The sequence below is a fragment of the Triturus cristatus genome, chromosome 8 (assembly GCF_964204655.1).
Source record: "Triturus cristatus chromosome 8, aTriCri1.1, whole genome shotgun sequence".
NCBI lineage: Eukaryota > Metazoa > Chordata > Amphibia > Caudata > Salamandridae > Triturus > Triturus cristatus.
In genome coordinates, this window is record NC_140591.1 from 1,379,994,028 (window position 1) to 1,380,013,666 (window position 19,639).

Consider the following 19,639-nt stretch of genomic DNA (forward strand, 5'->3'; position numbering starts at 1 on the left):
GGGAGGGGCACTAGGCAGGGGTGTCCGTTGTCTCCCCTGCTCTTCGCGTTAGCTTTGGAACCGCTCGCTGCTTGGCTCCGTTGGGAACCGTCGATAAGAGGGATCCAGTGGGCCCCTGGCTTCGAGGATCGTGTTTCGTTGTACGCGGACGACATTCTCTTGTACCTCACCTCGCCACGTAAGTCACTCAATGTGCTCTTTGACATCCTCACTTCCTTCGGCAAGAACTCTGGTTTGATCATTAACTGGTCCAAATCTTGTGTCTATGCTATATCCGGTGGCTTTCCTCTCTTGCCTTCTCGTTTTCCCATTAAGGCGTCCAGCTCCGGCTTTACGTACCTGGGGGTGTACGTCTCATTGGATCCTGCTGTCCGCTACGAGCATAATCTCCTCTCCCCACTTCGGAGATTGAGGTTAGACGTGGCCCGTTGGCGTAAGCTTCCCTTGCCACCCCTCGGTCGCGCGGCACTTTTTAAAATGATGTCTCTTCCCCGATTTCTTTACGCACTTCAGAACTCCTTTGATATTATTCCGGCGGCCTACTTCCGGGAAGTAGAGAGCTTACAAAGGAGACTTGTTTGGGGCGGTCGTGCACGTATTGCTCTTGCAAAACTGACTCTCCCCTGGTACAACGGGGGCATTGCGCTCCCGGACATCAGGAGGTACTATTGGGCTTCCCAGCTATCTGCTATTAACCATGCCACGTACTCACCTGGTCCGAATCCGGCTTCGAAATGGATAGATTTTTGTTGCCTGGCGGCAACTTTAACTGAGCGCTTTACTCTCGATCGGCTGGGAGGACCTTAACCGGTCCCACTAAGATTGCAGTACGCTTGTGGAAGGCTGCGAATGTGGCCATGGGCTGGAATGATCGCTTGACGGGCGCGACCCCCTTGTTTGCGTCTGACAGATTGGGAAGCCTCTGGACGACAAAGGGATTCGAGCGTTGGGACACGATTGGCATCAGCAGAGTAGGTGACCTTTGGGTGAAGGGTGCGGATAAATCCTTCGCTGCGCTGCAGAGTGAGTACGAATTGAGTGAGAGGGAGTTCTTTCGGTACGTTCAGGTTCGCCACGCTTTGCTCTCGGCCATCGGGGCGGGGACTGCAGTCCCTGTGTCTTCGCCACTCGAGGACCGCATACTCGACGGTCACTTGCCCGACAGTACTATTTCCCTTATCTATAAAAAACTAATAAACATTCGGGCGGATCTCCTCGTGCGTCTGCGGGAGGCGTGGATCGGGGATGGGGTGGAACTGGACGACGAGGACTGGCAGTCTGCGCTGTCCTCCCCTAAGGAGGTGGCTATACCCGCGCGTCTCCGTCTTGTCCAGCTTAAAATTCTCCACCGTGTCTACGTGACGGGCCCTCGTTTAGTTCTGATGGGTTTCTCTGAAGACGGGCTCTGTCGGCGCGGCTGTGGGCTCAGCGCCACTTTTCTCCATGTTCTCTGGGAGTGCCGTAAGGTTGCGGAGTATTGGAGCCGGGTGCATGCGGTCATGGAATGTGTCACTGGGGTCGCCCTGTTGCCTGAGGTTCGCCGATGTGTGCTGAACGTGTGGGAGCCTAACGATTATAATGCGGCTCAGACTCGGTGGGCGGCCCTTGGGAACATGGTTGCTAAGAGGGACATCGCACAGCTTTGGGGTTCCCGGCGGCCTCCCACTGTGTCAGTATGGAAGGAGAACATGGACTGGTGCATGTGCAGAGAGAAGACTGTGTATGTGGCCCGGGGCAAGCCGGGGGCGTGGGGTAGAATTTGGGGCCAGTGGAACGAGTACCGTGGGAACATCTGCACACCCCCCCTCGTGGACTCATCTGATGCTGCCTTGTCCCCCTGATCCTGAGGTTCCCGGACTATTGCATTTCACCTGTAGATGGTTGTGGCTCTCCCGTCGCCCCCACCTCCCCCTTGATCATCCTCATTGACCACCCGAGGGTGGAGTTGGTACTGTGTGGTCCCCCAGCCGTGGTTAGACGCCTCTTTTTCGATGATTTCCGCCTTGTCTTTTGGTGTTATTTTATTTTTCCTTTTTGTTGGTATTTCTAAAATTTATGTCTCCAGATAACTTCTGAGGTGCACTCACTACTCTGTCAATTCGGCTGAGCCCCAGGGGGCCCATTGCTTCCTTGATGTTGTTGAACATGTACATATTAGCGGCCAGCCCTGGTGGTTGTAGGCCCATGTTTGTATTGATTTTTATGTGCAATAAAGGTTTTTCAAAAACAAAAAAAAACAAAAAAAAACAGTGCCTCTAAGTGTCCCATGTACCTTAGTGTTCAGTTATGGATGATTTATACTTTTACTCCGAGTCTAAGGAAAATGGGTCTGGGACGTATTAGTATGCACATACTACTCCCTATAATTACTGATACTGCTACATCCGCTCTTCTTCCAAATGATCCTCCAGCCACCTTTGCTATCTTTCTTAATATATGTGACAGATGGAAGTGAGAGAATGTAGCTGAATACGTTGGAGGCCTTGTTTGGAAGGGTGCCAGAGATGTTAATGAATGCTAGAGGAGAGGAAAATGTTACAGGGTTCCCAATCGCTTATTACTTATTCTTTGCTAAAGGTGCTTCAATAAGTTCTCGTAACAGAACTATACCCATTGAGTTTAGAGCAAGGAGAGCTGTAGGGGCGTAGAATGATTATTCAGATTCTACTTGCTTTTTTTATTTATCCTAATCTAATATTTGAATTAATCAGATGTACGTTAGCACTTGTTCAAAAACCACAATTTATTGGCACAAATATAATACAAGGATCTATTACAACACATTTAGCTCCATATGTAGGCAATGCACAATCCTTTATTCTTTTTTGAACTAACAGTTCTGTAATATGTTTGTTTCACAGAATGTTGCTGAAGGTGACACCAAAGTGTTGTATTCTTTGTATGGTGTTGTTGAACACAGTGGATCCATGCGATCTGGACACTACACAGCGTTTGTCAAAGCACGTCGACCAAATATACGTTTGGCGGATCTTGTAATCCATAAAGTTGTTCCTAAAGGTAATTATGTACAAAAATAATCATTATTCTGTTCTAATCAGTTATTTAAAAATAAGGTGGTAGTAACATATATCCTTTAATTTAATGGCTGAGAAGCCTGTACTTTTCAGTGGGGACATCGTTCTCTAGCACACTAATCGTAAACTTTTACAGATCATTGGAAATGCACAAAATGTGGGAGTAGAACACCTGATCCCCATCAGCAGATGCAGCAATAAAAGGAATTAACGTCCGCACGTAGAGGTAGCGCTTTTCTGTGGCTATGCAGTCACTTGCTGGGTGGTTTGGAGCCATCGCAGAGCCATATGATGTCTCCTGCAAGCGCACAGGAGCACTGCTGTTGAAGTTTCCCAGATCCAGTCTGGCATCTGGGGATATTTCAAAGGTGGAATCTGCATTTCGAAATAGCAATTAAAAGCACCTATTTACAAGGACACTGTCTACTATGCAACAGAACACTAAATGGCTGACGGGTGAGGAGCTCAAAAAGGGGATCTCCGAGGCTATGGATCGAAAATTGCTCCTTTATCCCTATTAGCCCCTAGCCAGGCCCAGATAACAGGAAGACAACAGGAACATTTGAAACGGACTTGTACACAACAGAACAAAAACTGACTGTTCGGGACCACTCACCCTCGTGGAAGGTCGTCCCATCGCGGCAGAGGAGCTGCACGAAGCTGGAGCAGCCCGGGCATCACTGGATCCGGACCTCTCCTTGCGGAACAGGGCGACCGGAGCTGGCTTGTTGAGAGGTGAGGAGGGCTGTGATCTCTCGAACACGCCAGAGACGGGTTAGCGTTTTTAACCGGCTCTGAGCAGACCTGGACGTCTCCCGCGAGTTCTATACTCGGAGAGGCAGGCACGAAAGGTATCGGAGGGAGCGCCCTCATTACCAGACCCCCTCTCAACAGCTGAAGCTTAGTGACTGATCAGTTTGCCCACACACGCGACGACAACACTCGATTACGCTAATCCCACTGAGACTTTTAGATGGGGCTCGAAGGTTGTGAGGACCTGCCCCAGACGCGAACGACCAGCAGGGGAGCACTTCAGCCTGCATGTACTGCCTCCCGGGTGTGAGGTCGTAGTCAAATGTTGGGACCCCCTGTCACTCGTAACCGGTCATCAGCAGTGATTGCATTACCCGCAGTTCTAACTTTGATGTCACTGTTCCTTTTTTTCCGCTTTGCCCAATTTATGGACTTATGGAATGCCACTCACTTATTTCTTATCTTACGGGGGCATCACAGGGTCTCCATTTTGAAACCCATATAAATGATTCTCGCCAGATCCCCTTCGCAGGCAAGACGGCACGCAGAAAGAGTGAAATGGCTTTTCTCCTCGAGACCCTCCACGGAGAGGGTAAAAGGACCACCCCAATTCAGTGCATATAGAGAGAGACATAGGACTGCACCCTCAAAACTGCCTCATTCACAGTCAGAGTGATAGGACTACATAACAGTCCTCCAGTTATCCTCTACAAATACAGCGGCCATCTTGTACTGACTTTAATGTCCATAGGAATGGGCTATTCTCGAGCAGACACTGGATTAATCTTTGGAAAATAAATAAAATTCACTACAGCACCCTATCTAATTACATCCGGCTTAACCAACAGGCGCGACCGCTCAACTCACACTCTTCCCACTACCTCTCACCCTTCTCCCTTTCCCGTCTCCTCTCTCCCTAACATGGTACTTAATTTTTCGCATCCCTAACCGCACAGGACCGGCTCCATCACTAGACTCATCATACGACCCCTCATTATCCCTCCCTTACGCCGCACATCACCCCTCCACTATTAGTGCACTCCCCCCTACCTGTCTACCCCTCCTTTAAGCGCCAATAGCACGATGGAGCGCACAGGTAAACATACTTATAACATCAAATACCCCCCCTAACCTCTCAAAAAAAGCAGCCACACGATTCAAACATTCGCTGCTAAAAACATACCCCGAAACCCCAATATCAGACCCCTACTATTCTACAAATAAGGGCACTTTATCCAATGATATTATTTTTTACACAAAGAGGAGAGCTCAATGGAGGAAAGCCTTTTACGCCATGCTCTCGGTTTCCTCATCCAGGAAAACCGCACACAGTCTCAAGATCGCTATCCGCCCCTCCCCGCTCTACAATGAATCAGCTACAATCACCATTTATCATAATGGGACCATCCTCATGCAATCATCTGACCGAAACCTATTCCTACTCGACAACATCTTCCCTCTCATCAAAGATAAAGTCCTTAATCCCTTTCCCCCCGCCACTGACACCCCTATTTCCATAACTCCCCCATGCCGATCACGCCCCCCATGTCCACGCCGATAACCCCCCCGGGCATTTTCCTACGAACCTATCCTTCCATACCCCCACCTCAACGCTAGGAGACATCCCAGTTTTTGAGAATCACACACACAAATCCTTTCCTAGTAACCAATCAATTAACATCCCTTACAATCGATCCCTGTACATTAGGAACCTGCCCATGCCCCTAATCCTGACGCACACCCCTCTGATACATACCTCTCACCCTTTGGCTATTCCCCTTTCCTCCTCCCCAGACAGCCTTACAGCTAGATCGCACTACGAAGACTCAGATCAATGCAACCCTCCCATCTTCAACCCAAACCCATCCACGACCCTAATCTCGACGCACACCCCTCCGACACATACCTCTCCCCCTCTGGCTATTCCCCCCTCCCCGGACAGCCTTACTTGTAGACCTCGCCACGCAGACTCAGATCTCTGCCACCCTCCAATCTACACCACAAACCCATCCACCCCTACCCTACCCCTAGACCAAACAATTAACACGCCTCCTACACCAGACCCTAGACTCGATGAAATCCTTCTCTCACTACTATTTCTTAAAGATGACCTCCAAAAGCTACAGAACCTGATCTGACAGCAACACAAGATTAGACGACATGTCGATGATAAGATCTGGAACCCTCACAGCAACAGCCCCACACTCCAACATCAGAGGCATCTACGATCCCCTAAACATCCACCCGTAAGTTGGAGAACAGTACCTAACCGCAATTCCACTACCCGACCGTTCCGCAGGAAAAATACTCTAACTGCTAATGATATACACTCCCTACTCCTTTCTTACGATCCCCCCCGCACCCAGCCAAACCACATCTGACCCGTTCAATCCGAATTAACTCTCCCAAATCGAAACCATCCATCACATGACATGCAGAGGCCCTAATAATAACAACAGAGATATAACCCTGGAGAATCTGATGCAAGTTCCATTAACACTGGAACCTCCTTCTACCACGAAGCCGTGTCTCAAATGCATTCTACTGAACTGGTGATCAGCCTCAAAACACGCAGCTGACATAGCTGACCTAATACTCACTCATGAACCTGACCTCCTACTCCTAACCGAAACATGGCTAAATGAGTTTTCCACGCCGATCCTAGACATTCTGGTTCCCCCCAATCATGACATCACCAGACTCGACAGACCTGATAGACTAGGAGGCGGTATTGCCTGCATTCACCGGAACAGTCTTTCAGTGAACAGCTCACCTTCACCGGATCTATCCTCTTGTGAATACCTCTGCTTAGATATCACAAGTAATAACAAACCAATTTGCTCATTGCACATGTTCTACCACCCGCCAGGCGATAACCTCGCCTTCATCGAGCAATTTATGGATATCGTGACCACTCATACTGGTCAACATAATACTCAAATATTCCTTGGCAACTTCAATTTGCACTGGAACGACCCTAAACCCGGCAGTAAATAGCCTCAAAACATTCCTTTCCGCCCTTGACCTCACCCAAATCTGCAATAGCCCCACACATGTCAAAGGTTCAACCCTTGACTTGGTTATTGCCAAACCAGAAGCTATCCAGCTTAGTACAATCCTCCCATGTGATTGGTCCGATCATCATGCCATCACCTTCTTCATCAAGGAATCAGTTAAACTACGCTCAGTTCAACCTTCGAGACCTAAAATATGGAAGAGGATTCTAAAAAAAAAAAAAACAGACCTTTCCACATCCGCCAGTGTCAACCTCCTGCTCCCCCGGAAGACCTAACTGATGTTCAAGCTTTGACACATCACTACTTTAACTCCATGTCCTCGATCTTGGACACAACCGCGCCTCTACAACTGAAGAGGATCTCCACAAAAAATTCCAAACCCTAGTATGACGGCAGACTCAACGAGGACAGACGAACCCTTCTATTAGCCGAAAGGCACTGGAGGTCATCACCTTCCACGGATCTTCTCAATCTGCTCCGATCCATCAGAAACTCGTACTATAGAAAGATCAGACATTCAAAAGCAAACTTTTTAAAAAATCAGCTAGATAAAGCCGAGAACCGACCCAAAAAACTATTTGAACTAGTCAAAACTCAATCTAGTGGCTTAGCTTGCCCTCCCCAAGTTGGTCAAGGTACGCCACCCATTCGTGAAGAAATTTCCTCCTTCACGAAAAAACGGAACTCCTGAAAACGGATCTCCTTAAGGCCTCATTGGCTCAATCTAACACTTTGAAGTACTCGTCATCCCACATTCTAGCAACCCCAATCACCGACTCATCTAAGCGCACCCTAAAAAATAACGCCTACTGGGCCACCTTCACAACCTATAGCGAAGAAGCTATTCTAAAAGCACTCACGTCCATAAACCCCTCCAACCATTTCTCAGACCCCCTTCCTGCAAACTACCTCAAAGATCTCATAACGGCGCTACTGCCACTTTGGACAAAGATTATCAATGCTTCCTTAATCCAAGGAACTATTTCTGAAATTCTCAAATCAGGACAAGTTTCCCCCATCCTAAAAAGAAAAGACAGCTGACCCCACGGACCGAAATAACTACCGACCAATTTCCAACATCCCAACTCTGGCTAAACGCCTAGAAAAATGTGTTCTCAGCCAGTTAGATAACCACATCACTAACTTCCACCTGCTCAATAAATTCTAATCTGGTTTGCGGGCAGGACATAGTACTGAATCGGCTATGACCTACATAGTAGATGACGCACTAAGAATCCTAGACCATAACGAAACCTGCCTACTTATCCTGCTTGACTTATCTTCGGCCTTTGACACCGTCAAACATGATAATCTTCTAGATCTCCTGCAATACAGAATGGGCTTATCGGGGTCAGTACTAAATTGGTTTACCTCTTTCCTCCTGAATAGATCCCAAAGGTTCAAGGTCAACCAATCTTTGTCCACGACCGTCAGTCACATTAGGAGTTCCGCAGGGATCCTCCCTCTCACCTACACTGTTTAATCTATTCATGGAGCCGCTCACTGAGATTCTCGACTCATCAAAAATCCACTTTCACATGTACGCAGACGACACGCAACTATACTTAAAGATAAATTCTCCAGAGGACATCAAATCTCTCAATCTAACTTTACAAAATACTCAGTCATGGTTGACGGAAAACCACCTAAAAACTGAATTCTTCAACTGGCTGGTCTGGCGGGCTTCTGAGACTGGGATGCCATCGGAATCGCCACTCTTGGAGATGTGATGCAGGGTACGACTCTTAAATCTTTTGCGCAACTTCAGCGGGACTTTACTATGTCCAAGACCCACTTCTACAAATGTTTGCAGCTCTGCCATGCCCTTCTCCCTAGTGTTTCTAAACTGGAGTCCCTTCCAGACTTCAGTCCTATTGAAGCCAAACTGTTCATGGAGAATCTCCAGGATCATAAAATTTCTAAAATATACCAGTCCTCAACTCTGGGACAATTTCTTTGGGAGGGAGGCGGGGTGCGGGTGGCACTGCGAACCTGCTTCCTCTCGGTGTATAGTGGCGGCCTGGCGGCATCCGACATACTCTCCTACTATCAGGCTTCCCATCTCCTCGTCCTCAATGAGTGGTGGTATGGGGATAGAAGTGATCCGGCATATGCGGTCGAGCGACGATTGATGGATCCATTTACCCTACACACGATCTTATATGCGGCTCCCTTGCGTTCGGCGTTGCCGTCGGTGACTTGAGTTGTCATCCAAATCTGGAGACAGGCCCTGAGACGGATGGGCTGGTGGGATAGGCTCACGTTGGAGACCCCACTGTGGCATAACGGTCGCTTGCCCAAATTGGCTGCGTTAACCGGCTTCGTGGGCTGGGACCGCATCGGCATATCTACGCTTGGGGATGTGGTGCAGGGTGTAACACTGAAGTCATTCCAGTGTCTGCAGGGAGAGTTCAACATGCCCCCATCGCAGTTCCTTAAGTATCTACAGTTCCGGCACGCAATCACTCCATATTTGGAGGGCGTAGATGAATTAGCCGAATTTAACACGCTGGAAGCCAGGGTCTTTATGGGGGACCTCCGGGAACGCAAGATTTCTCGAATATATCAAGCCTTGGTCATTCATGGGGCCCCAACCCTGCAGACCCTTAGAGACCGGTGGGTGGAGGACGTAGGCCCATTGGATGACACAGATTGGACGGAGGCGCTGGCGTCGCCTCGTTGGGTGGCGGTGGCGATGCGCCTCCGCCTGATCCAATTTAAATTTTTTCATAGGGTGTACTATACTAGGCAGCGGCTTTGGCGGGCGGGTCTGATCGCCTCCCTGGAGTGTCTCCGCTGTGGACATGCGGAGGAGGACTTCCTTCATACGGTGTGGTCTTGTCAGGGCCTCTCCCGCTTTTGGAGGGGGGTCCTTGGGTGCCTTGCGGAGGTGTTGGGGTGGGACATACCATCGGAGCCTAGGTTGGTTCTTCTCCATGTGATGGACGCCGTTGGGGGTAATATTTATAAGAGGCATTTGCTGTTGTTAGGCCTGACACTGGCTAAAAGAGATGTGGCCAGGGCATGGAAGGCGCCGGCTGCCCCCTCAATTAATGTATGGAAGAGGGGTCTGGACTTTAACATGGGTCTAGAGCTCCCGGTGTTTGCGGCTAGGGGGTGCCCCCGCAAGCACTATAAAATCTGGAAGCGCTGGGCTGACTACAGGGGGATATTTCTGGAGCCGCCAGCGGCTGGGCGGGACGAACAGCGGGTGTGAGTGGTCCGTGGTGGAAGGTCCCCCGTGCAAAGTAATGCAGGCGGTGGGTCGGCTGGGCGAATGGAGGGAGAGCATTATCTTTCATTGCCAGCCCATGGGTAGGTTAGCGGTCGGGGGGGTGGGATCCGGGGGTTGGGCGAGGAAGTTCAGATTTCGCGGGGCTATAGTTGGTTTGAAATGCCCGGCATTATTTTCAATATACAAAGAAAATTTCAAGACCTTGTGATGTGATAATGATTGGGCAGTGCTCTCTGGGTTACAGGGACCTGCGTGATATGTGTTCTTGATAAATAAAATATGTTTTCAAAAAAATAAATATACCAGTCCTTAGTGACTAATAGTTCCACCACTTTGTGTAGACTCCGGGGGTCCTGGGAGGAGGATTTAAGCCCCTTGGAAAGCGAAGACTGGGCGGAGGCTCTTTATTCCCCTAGAGAGGCTGCTATCGCTATGCGGCTCCGCTTAATTCAATTCAACTATTTACACCGGGTGTATTATACCAGTGTTCGTCTATATAGGGCCGGCCTGATAGCCTCTCCGCTTTGTCTGCAAAGCGGGCAAGAAGATAGCACTTTTTTTCACACAGTGTGGCAGTGTGGGGTGATTGTGCGATTCTGGCAGAGAGTGTCGGCGTGCCTGTCGGAGGTTCTGGATTGGGACCTTCCCTATTCACCTAGGCTAGTACTCCTACATGTTATGAAAGGAATTGGAGGCAACATTTACAAACGCCACCTAATGTTTTTGGGGCTTACGCTAGCTAAACACGACATTGCGCGCCATTGGAAGGGGCTGCCTAACCCCCCTTTGCGGCATGGAAGAATGGCTTAGACTTCAATATGAGTCTGGACCTCCCGATTTTCAAGGCCAGGGGATGTCCACGTAAACACACAAAGATCTGGAAGTGGTGGGCTGATTATAGAGGACTTTCGTTAGAACCCGACTCGCTTGGTATGGACGCGCACTGAAGGAGGTATGTTACAGTGTAGTTCGGGAGTGGTTCGGCCTGGCCGGGGCCTTCCTCTGTACTTCTTTGGGATTTCGTTTTTCACTATGAGGGATGAGCTGCAATTGCTGGGGGAGAGTATCTTGACAGTGCATTGGGGGGGTGGGGTGGGGGTTTATTATTGTTCTTTTGTTGTCATTATATGTTGCGTTATAATTTGTAAAGCATAAACATCAATGCTTTTATTGTATCGTATATGTGGCAGATGTTCTCTGGGTTTCAGGGCTCTGCAGGATATTTGTGGCTTGACACAATAAAATTTGTTTAAAAAAAAACAAAAAGGAATTCTTACTAATCACCCCAACTAATCAACCATCCAACATACACGAACGGCTTAAACAACTTACAGCGTTCAACTGCCAACCTCTTATAATAGATTCAGCAATGTCTCTGGGAGTAACTCTGGACAGTAACCTAAACATGCAAAAACACATCAGTGCCGCAGCAAAAGGAGCAAACTTTCAGATGAGCACTGTGAGAAAATTAAAACCCTTCCTCCCAGTAAACGACTTCAAGCTGGCAGTCCAAGCACTAGTAATTCCCAGACTAGAATATGGTAGTGCAACTCTCTGTGGACTCCCTAGATCTACAATTGCCCCCCTAAGAGCATCACTCAACTCAGCGGCCAGGCTCATCACAGGCTCCAAAAGAAATAGCCACATCTCCCCTGACTTCAAAGCGCTCAATTGGCTGCCCTTCGAAGCAAGAATTCAGTTAAAAATCGCCTGCATGACGCATAAAGCCATCCATCACAACACACCGAGTTATCTGGCCCAGAAACTGGTGTTTTCGTGTGGAAACAGATCATCCAGAAGCGCCAGCAACCTTCTTCTAAAGCCTCAAAGATTTGCCAAGAAGAAAACATATCTCTGGTATTGCTCCAAGGATTTGGAATGCACTACCCCCAGAGACCAGACTTAACCCCTCAACTACCTACTTCAAAAAAGATGTCAAATCTCTTCTCATGTCGAAATTTACTTAAATATTGATGCAGACTCTTAGAACAATCCAGCTGGAACATAAGACTTTATTTCGAAACGCTATGTTTCTCTTGTACATGGTCTCCTTTGTTTAACTACCTCTTGTAAAGCGTTCTGATACCTACAAGGGTCATGTTCGCGCTATATAAAACCTTCAAAATAAAATAAATAAACAGAACAGTTTGTTTCCCAAGTCTCTCCTGGGTGGCTTCATCGAACAGTCATGGCCCTGCTCAAAAGAGGTGGTGCGAGGGTTGATGCTAGATACAGTATAATACAGTAATTGTGGCAGTAAAGATAGAATGTTTAGGTCAAGCTTGAACTGGGCTACCAGCTACCGATGGTGGGGAGGCCTCAAAACATCCTCTGTCTAGACCTGCCTGCACTGCTGCACCCCCAAAAATATCATGTCACTGATAATGGCCTGGGCAAAAGGGTTGACTGGGGTGGGGTGTGACTACATAGTGGGGTGAAAGGTAAGGGCCTTCACCATCTTAAGATTAGTAAATGGGGAAACTGCATCTGCTGTTTGGAGGTCCCTAATGACTGACAAAAACAGGAGAAATACAGTGTAAGCTCAGACCAGTAAATCAGTGGTGGAGTCAAAAGGAAGTCCGGAACCTTCAGCCTTAAAATCACCTTGACCATCCGCAACTGGCACAGATAGACGAGCCAAAATCATTAGGTGATAGCTACAGAGTTATGACCAAATGAATCTGGAATACAACAGTTGATATAGACAGATTTAGCTCTCTATGGTTCTTAATGTAGGATGTCAATGTTTCAACTGTTCTTATCCAATATGATACTAAAACAGCTAGCTAGGGTGTATGGAACTCTGTTTGCATTTCTCTTTTTTTGTTGGGAGGCACGCTAAAACATTTAAAGCATTTAAAATAGTATAGCTCTCTTGCATAGCCCAATGAACTAAGACCTTCGTATCTACTAAAAGAGAATTGAATTGTAAGATTGTCTGTATTAATAAATAACGCCTCTTTTGAACTGATTAGGCTAATGGAAAAATAAACTGACCTATGACTCGAAGTATAGGTAGAAGTTTTAATACTGCACGGCCCAAAGGCCAATAAGGAGCTAACTTTCCAAAACGTTCTTTGACCTTACTGAGTAAATATGCCTTCAACCTCTTTCATCCATGGAGACATGCAATATCCTCATAATGTACAGCAGATAGTGCTGTATTCTATGGTTACTTTAGTTTGATGAAGGAGCACAGTATGTACTTCTTATGCATTCTGTGATATGGTAATTGGGGGTCACTGAGTTTTCTCATTTTCGTAGACGTAAGATCAAAGCCGTGCTGAGACTTTAAGAAATACATGTCGGTCATAGACCCACATGTGGTATGTCTTTGGTGCCTGGGTTCTGGTCACCATTACAAGTCATGCAACAAGTGTGCCCTCATGCAACCAAGCCAATCCAAGACCGTCAGGGTAAACTCCACATCGACAAACACAAGAAGAAGTCACTGTCTAAGAATAGGTCCTGCTCCAAGTCACAATACCAGTATTTGACCCTGTCCTGAGGTCCCTTTGCGATAAATCAGCTTTCAGCACAACGTCTGACTGGGACGACTAGAAATCTGGTACAGACTTCATCATCAATGCTAAGATCCACTCCAGTTCCTGCAGCACCAGTGCTGATATAGACTCCACCAGTACTGATACATAACCCAGTGCCAATGTTGGCTCAAGCAGTGTTGCACTAGGAAATATCAAAAGCATAAGCATTTGTCATACAGCCCAACTCTAATGTGAGACCTTGGCCTTCCAGCAACTACCAGCAGAGGCCCCACTCTCTTTTTGGCTCTGATTTTGACCCTGAACAAGAGATACGTATTGCCCCTCAGGACACTGATGATGATGATGATGATGAGCGGAGGAGGAGGAGGAAGGAGATGGATTACTCTCCCCTTATACTGATGATGCACTATATCTAGGTCTGCAGAATGCAAGTGGGCAAGGTACTTCCACTGAAACCGAGATTAATTCACCACATGGGCCACTGGCATGAGAACGAAAGCCTTGTTTGCTGTGGTGTTTTAGACGACAGCCAAGGTATCTGCAGTTGCTTTGCATTGAGATGAAAACAAACATTTTGACACACATTCTTCATTCAGAACCCACCTTCTGAGAGCATTTGTTGGCATTTAATGATGCTCGCACCTTTGCCTTGATAGTTACATGTTAATGCATACCTGGTTCTTGTATCTTCTCACATTAAACACCATTTTCCTCATTGCAGTAGTCCTATGCGCAAACTTCAGGCACTTTCAGGGCAACCGCTCTGTACCACGTTTTTCCCATGCAAGTTGGTGTTGAGAACTTTTGACAAAATTCGTGACTACCTACCACGTTGGCCAATCCATCACTCTGCCTGCGTTCTTTCCACTCCCTCACCCCTCGAAAAAGGAGGAGACGTTTATTGACTGGACCTTAAAAGAGCTTTAAACTTTTATGCTGATCATACCACGGACCGTCAAGTGGACAATCAACTTTTTCTCGGGTTCTCTAGAGCAAAGAAAGGGAAAGCTCTACAGAAGAGCACTATGTCGAGGTGGAGATTCTTCTGCATTAAGGTCTGCTATGCACTGGCCAAGAAGCAGCCCCCAGAATGCCTGAAGTCCAATTCCACCAGGGCTATGGCAGCTACCACTGAATTAGCTCATGGATAGCCTCTCCTTGGCATCTGCCAGACTTCGATGTGGACAACAGTGCACAAGTGCAAGAAGCATTATTTCTGGGACAACCAAGTCTGGTGGGAAGGACATTTCACCTGCTCATTCCTGCAAGTTGTTTTGGTCCGAGTCCACTCCATAGACTCACCACCTAGGAAGGTATAGCTTTGGTATCTAGTATAAGTTGACGAATCTGTGGTTAGAAGTATTCATCAGAACAACAAGTTAATTACCTTCGGTAATGCTGTTTCTGGTAGACAATCTATCTAACCACAGAGTCCTCACTTTCCTCCCACCTCCTTGTTCTATTGACCAGCCTCTTTTTCTATCATCCAAAAAGGTCCCAAGTTATTATTCAGCATACTGGTATCAACAGTTGTTCACGTTGTTCATCTGAGGGAACAGAAAAGAAAAAGGCAGGTACATGATGTTCTCATGCAGGGGTGGTGCTTACATGCAGCTCTGCCTTGTCACATCCGAGGCAGCACACTAGTTTAAAAAGTTTACGGATGCAGCCTGGGGAGTATTCCAAGGTGAGTAATCTGTGGTTAGATAACGTATCCACCAGAAAAAGCATTGCTGGAGGTAAGTACTTGTTCAACTAGGGATTAAATTAAGTTAAGCAAATTGATAGGTGTCTTGACAGTTGGTTAGTGTTTTTGAGTTTACCAAATCTGATCATAGAAAATTAAAAACAAGGTATCTGAATGGATGAGGGAATTTTTCATTCTCTTGGTGCAATGCACATTCAAGGCCTTAAGTAGGGTCTGTGTGCCTGAGTGATCTGATTGGCTGGCCGCAATAAAAATAAAACCTACTTGTAGCAGTCATTGTGGAAGGTTAAGAACTAAGCATCCCTTCAATCCAGTGATGTTGTGAGGAGTTACCTAAAATTGCAGGAAAGTCCTAGAGTTTCTTTGCAGCTTTCTAAAATTATTTATTTACTTACATTTTACAGGATCTGTTTTTGCTTGTGTCATGAAAAAAGAGGAAATCTGAAGAATACGGTTGACACACGGGTTGCGTGATAAAAGCTTTCAGAGTTTGATGTGCATGGCCGAAGGCAGTGCGATGTTTTTTGGCATGTGAACTTGTGTAAGCCAGACACAGTATAGCTAAAATCCCCGCACAGATGGATTGGGTGAGGCGTGAGCTGGATATATCCACACAGAGCCAGCTGTGCATGGCTAAAACCCAGGCGCATCTTCTTTGGGTGGGGATAGGGCTGGTACGGGGATTGGCTATAGGTGCTGGTGCATGCAGCTACTTTGAATGGGATGGGGTTGGTTGCCCAAACGTTTACTGAGTAAACTTTCCTTTCCTCATGATAATAGATGTTTGTATATAAAAAGCTTAGATATTCTGTGAAAGCATCACAATACAAGTGGTGTTATAGTTGCCGTGCAGAATCTAAAACCAGTTATGTTAAGCTGCACACACTGTTGCTAAAGGCCACCCCGCTAACTCTCATCGGCCCTTCTCAAGACCTTGAACATGGCAACTCTGATGACATCTCCAATGACATCGATGACAAGAGTATTGTCTGATGTGGAGTGGGTGCATGAGAAGGAAAGCACAAGAGATGGTTAAATGGAACACTCTATTCATCAGAGGAACAGAACTTAACCCAACGCTACATGCAGTTGATGCTGGAAGGAAGGGATCAAACCATAGCTATAACACCTCCAAAATCTTACGTAGAGCCCCCAACCCACAGCCTTCCTCTACAACCTTCACCCAGCCCCCATTCCTCTGAAAGCTGCTTAGCACAGCTTTCGGCCATGTGTGCCTTTTTGGAATGGAACATTTTTTGGACAGCTGACCTAGCCCTGCACTTACCCCCAGAACAATCAGACCCACTACACACAGCCTTTGACAATGGGCATCATGGGTTTAGTGCATGGCCTAGCTTTCAGCCATGCACATTAGGCTCTTGGTTAAGGGCCAGGACCTGCACTAGCACTGAATTTTTCAAGTTGCTGTACATGGCTTTTGACTCTGCAAAGCCACTCTAGACGCAATGTCTGGCTGTAGACGCGGCACACAGCTTCCCGGCGTGCACAGTGTCCTCTTGGCAGATGTCCCTGTGCCATTGAGCCTGCTGAGCTTGGCCTTCTATGCTGCAAATTGAGCTCTAGGTACAGAACGTAGCCTGCTGTCAGCCTCTGACCTTCTAAGCACATTGCACACACCCTTCGACCATATCTGGGCCCTGTACCAGCTCCCGGCTCCCAGCCTACAGCCAGGCTGTTTTGCATGCAGCTTTTGGCCATGTGAAGCCTGCTCTTTGCACAAACCCCATCTTCTAATTACACTGCGCATGGGCGTTTGGCTGTACCCACCTTGCTATGCGAGTCTGGCTAGCCTTCATACAGACACGATGCATTTGAACCATCTTTACACAGCAAAGGCAGAGCACAGCAGACTCTTGGCTGCACCAGCCCTCATGCCATTAAGCTTGTCGCGTGTTTCGGGTGGTTCTCATCCAGGGAATACTCATCAATAGTCATAATCTATGAATAATCCCCGACCATGTGCGGGATCCCGGAGCATATAGAAAATACATATATATACATATGTGAAAACATATACATGCAGCCTAAAATGTTTCAAACATGGCAAAAATGCTGAAATTACATAGGTTTGCATTGTAGTACCCCCAACCCATAAGGATAAAAGGAAGCACTAAACAATTGTCATACAATAATGCTTTATTGCCATAGAGCAAACTTGTAATTGCAGGCATTTGCCTGTAGGCTGCAGCAGAGTACTAAGAAACAAAGAAAACTGACACCTTGCCTTTAAGGCATTAGAGTAGGGGTACCGTGCCTTTAAGACCTGCAGGAGACCCCTTGCTCCCATGATGCATCACAGGTGGCAGTTAGGTCAGTTCTTTTTCCGGCTCCTTCTATGAGGAGCTTAAACTCTTCAGTTTTTTGACTGAAAGTGATTTATTCGATATTTTCTCAGAAAACTCGACATTTTCTGACTCCTTAAGGCTTATTCTACTGGTTTTTTGGTCTATCACTAATTTTTTCCAGTCAGAATGCCTGCCTTAGTCAGGAAATGCCCTTCCTGTGGCAATAAGATGGCACTGGCAGATCCACACTCTGTGTGTATTGTGTAACAACAAAAAAGCTACCAGGTGACGGACATAATGGATGGCACCTCACTTCTTCAAATGCCGCCTTATCAGGCCGTTAGTGCACAAAAAGCTCCAGCACCCGTCACCTAATGGTGCCTCTGTAAACAGATTCAAACAATTTTTTTCAAAGAGGAGGTGCACTAAACGTAAGACACAAATAGTCAAAAAAAATTCTTTTCTTTTTTTGAATTTTATTTCATAGTTGTACACAACGATAGCCAACGTGTTTCGTTCCTATATAGATAGTTAACAGAACTTCTTCAGGGCTGTAATAAACATAAAAACATTTATATAAGATACATTAAAATACATAAAAAATGACGGACAATGACATAAAAATGCTGAACTAACATAATACTTGACTAAACATATTTTTCAAACACAAGACAAAAACAGAATTTATCTAAAACAACATAATACAAACTGAGAATAACCATAACAACATATAATTTTAAGGATATGTACAGTGAAAAGGGACAAAACATTCAATACCTCAAAAATTTAAAGAAAAAGAACAACATATAAAGGTTAAAAAGGAAACATAACCTTTAGATTTTTAATATCAATTGTACTGTTGGAAAAAAGAGAAGAAGAAGAGGCCAGAAATTCTCCTACTTTATACATCTAATTCTATTTAATAGATCTGCGAGAACTAATTTTAGTCTCACCTTCATTTTTTGTAGAACAGTGTCAAGATTCCATTTAATATATTTTTAGGTGTAATGTGGGTGTCATCTGATACCGAATTGTAAATCAATCTGACTAAATAAAACAGAGGGAAATGTGGAGGGGAAAAGAAGAGGGTTGCGAAAAACAAAGAGAGACCAAATCAATTATGAAATCCAAAAAACATTCCAAATCCAAAATTGTGTTTATTTAATACAACATGACGTTTTTCACCTCAAAATTGTAAATAGATAATCCGTAACTGTACCCAAAGGAGAACTATTCACTGTTTCTTCAAGGTTATACAGTTGAATACCTGCAGCAGCATATCTTTCAAAAGGAGATATAATAAAATCTAAGTTCTGATTCTAAACAGTAAGAATATTTACATAAGCCTTCTAATGCTAAACTTCATTTTATATCCTACCTATATAAAATAGTAAGGACATCAATTTATTTCTTTAAAATTATTTTCACAAAATTGGCAGACCGAATCAATCCTAATCAATTTCTTAGCACCATCTACAAGAATCAGAACAAATTATTTGTTATATTCAACAGATAACAATAATTCAAGTGCTTTCTACTGTTTATTTTATGTAGCCCAACTTCATTGCGATAATATTTGTCTCACCGGTTTAGTTGCACTAGTATATCAAGATATAACGAGTACAGGTAAATCGTCTCCCCAGATTACGGGCACTTTTTATATCCAAGCTGCCTGTACACAATAAAGAAATATCAACGATAAAAGCAGCAATAACATTCGAATGATTCATCAAATAGGCAAATCTGCAAAGATGCGTCTCATGACAATATCAGATGAAAGAGCAACATCGAAAAAACGTGGAAAAAAAATATAAATATTCATCTCATTCCCCACATATTATTTTTTTTGTCTCGAATGTGTCGCCCTTAACATCGACTGTGTCCAATCGTATATCAAGATATAAGACACCCCGTTTTGCACGTTAAGAAAATCATTAACACTAATCCATATCTTACACTCCCCTCTTAGAAACCATGAAAGACGCTAGTCTTAATTTAATACAAGTACTCATACTCCGTGTTAATAATATTCATCCGTCAGACTCCAACAGAATAATTCGTATAATACCTTAATCTACG

General features: G+C 45.8%; 1 protein-coding gene across 3 annotated transcripts in view; it reads left to right on the forward strand.

Annotated features, from left to right (window-relative positions):
• Nucleotides 1-19,639, forward strand: part of USP16 (ubiquitin specific peptidase 16) — a 337,101-nt gene that overhangs the window by 310,082 nt on the left and 7,380 nt on the right. For all 3 annotated transcript variants that reach the window (XM_085623085.1, XM_085623084.1, XM_085623086.1), the window contains one exon: nt 2,862-3,018. In XM_085623085.1, coding sequence (XP_085479211.1) covers nt 2,862-3,018 — 157 coding nt within the window. The remainder of the gene's footprint in view (nt 1-2,861; nt 3,019-19,639) is intronic.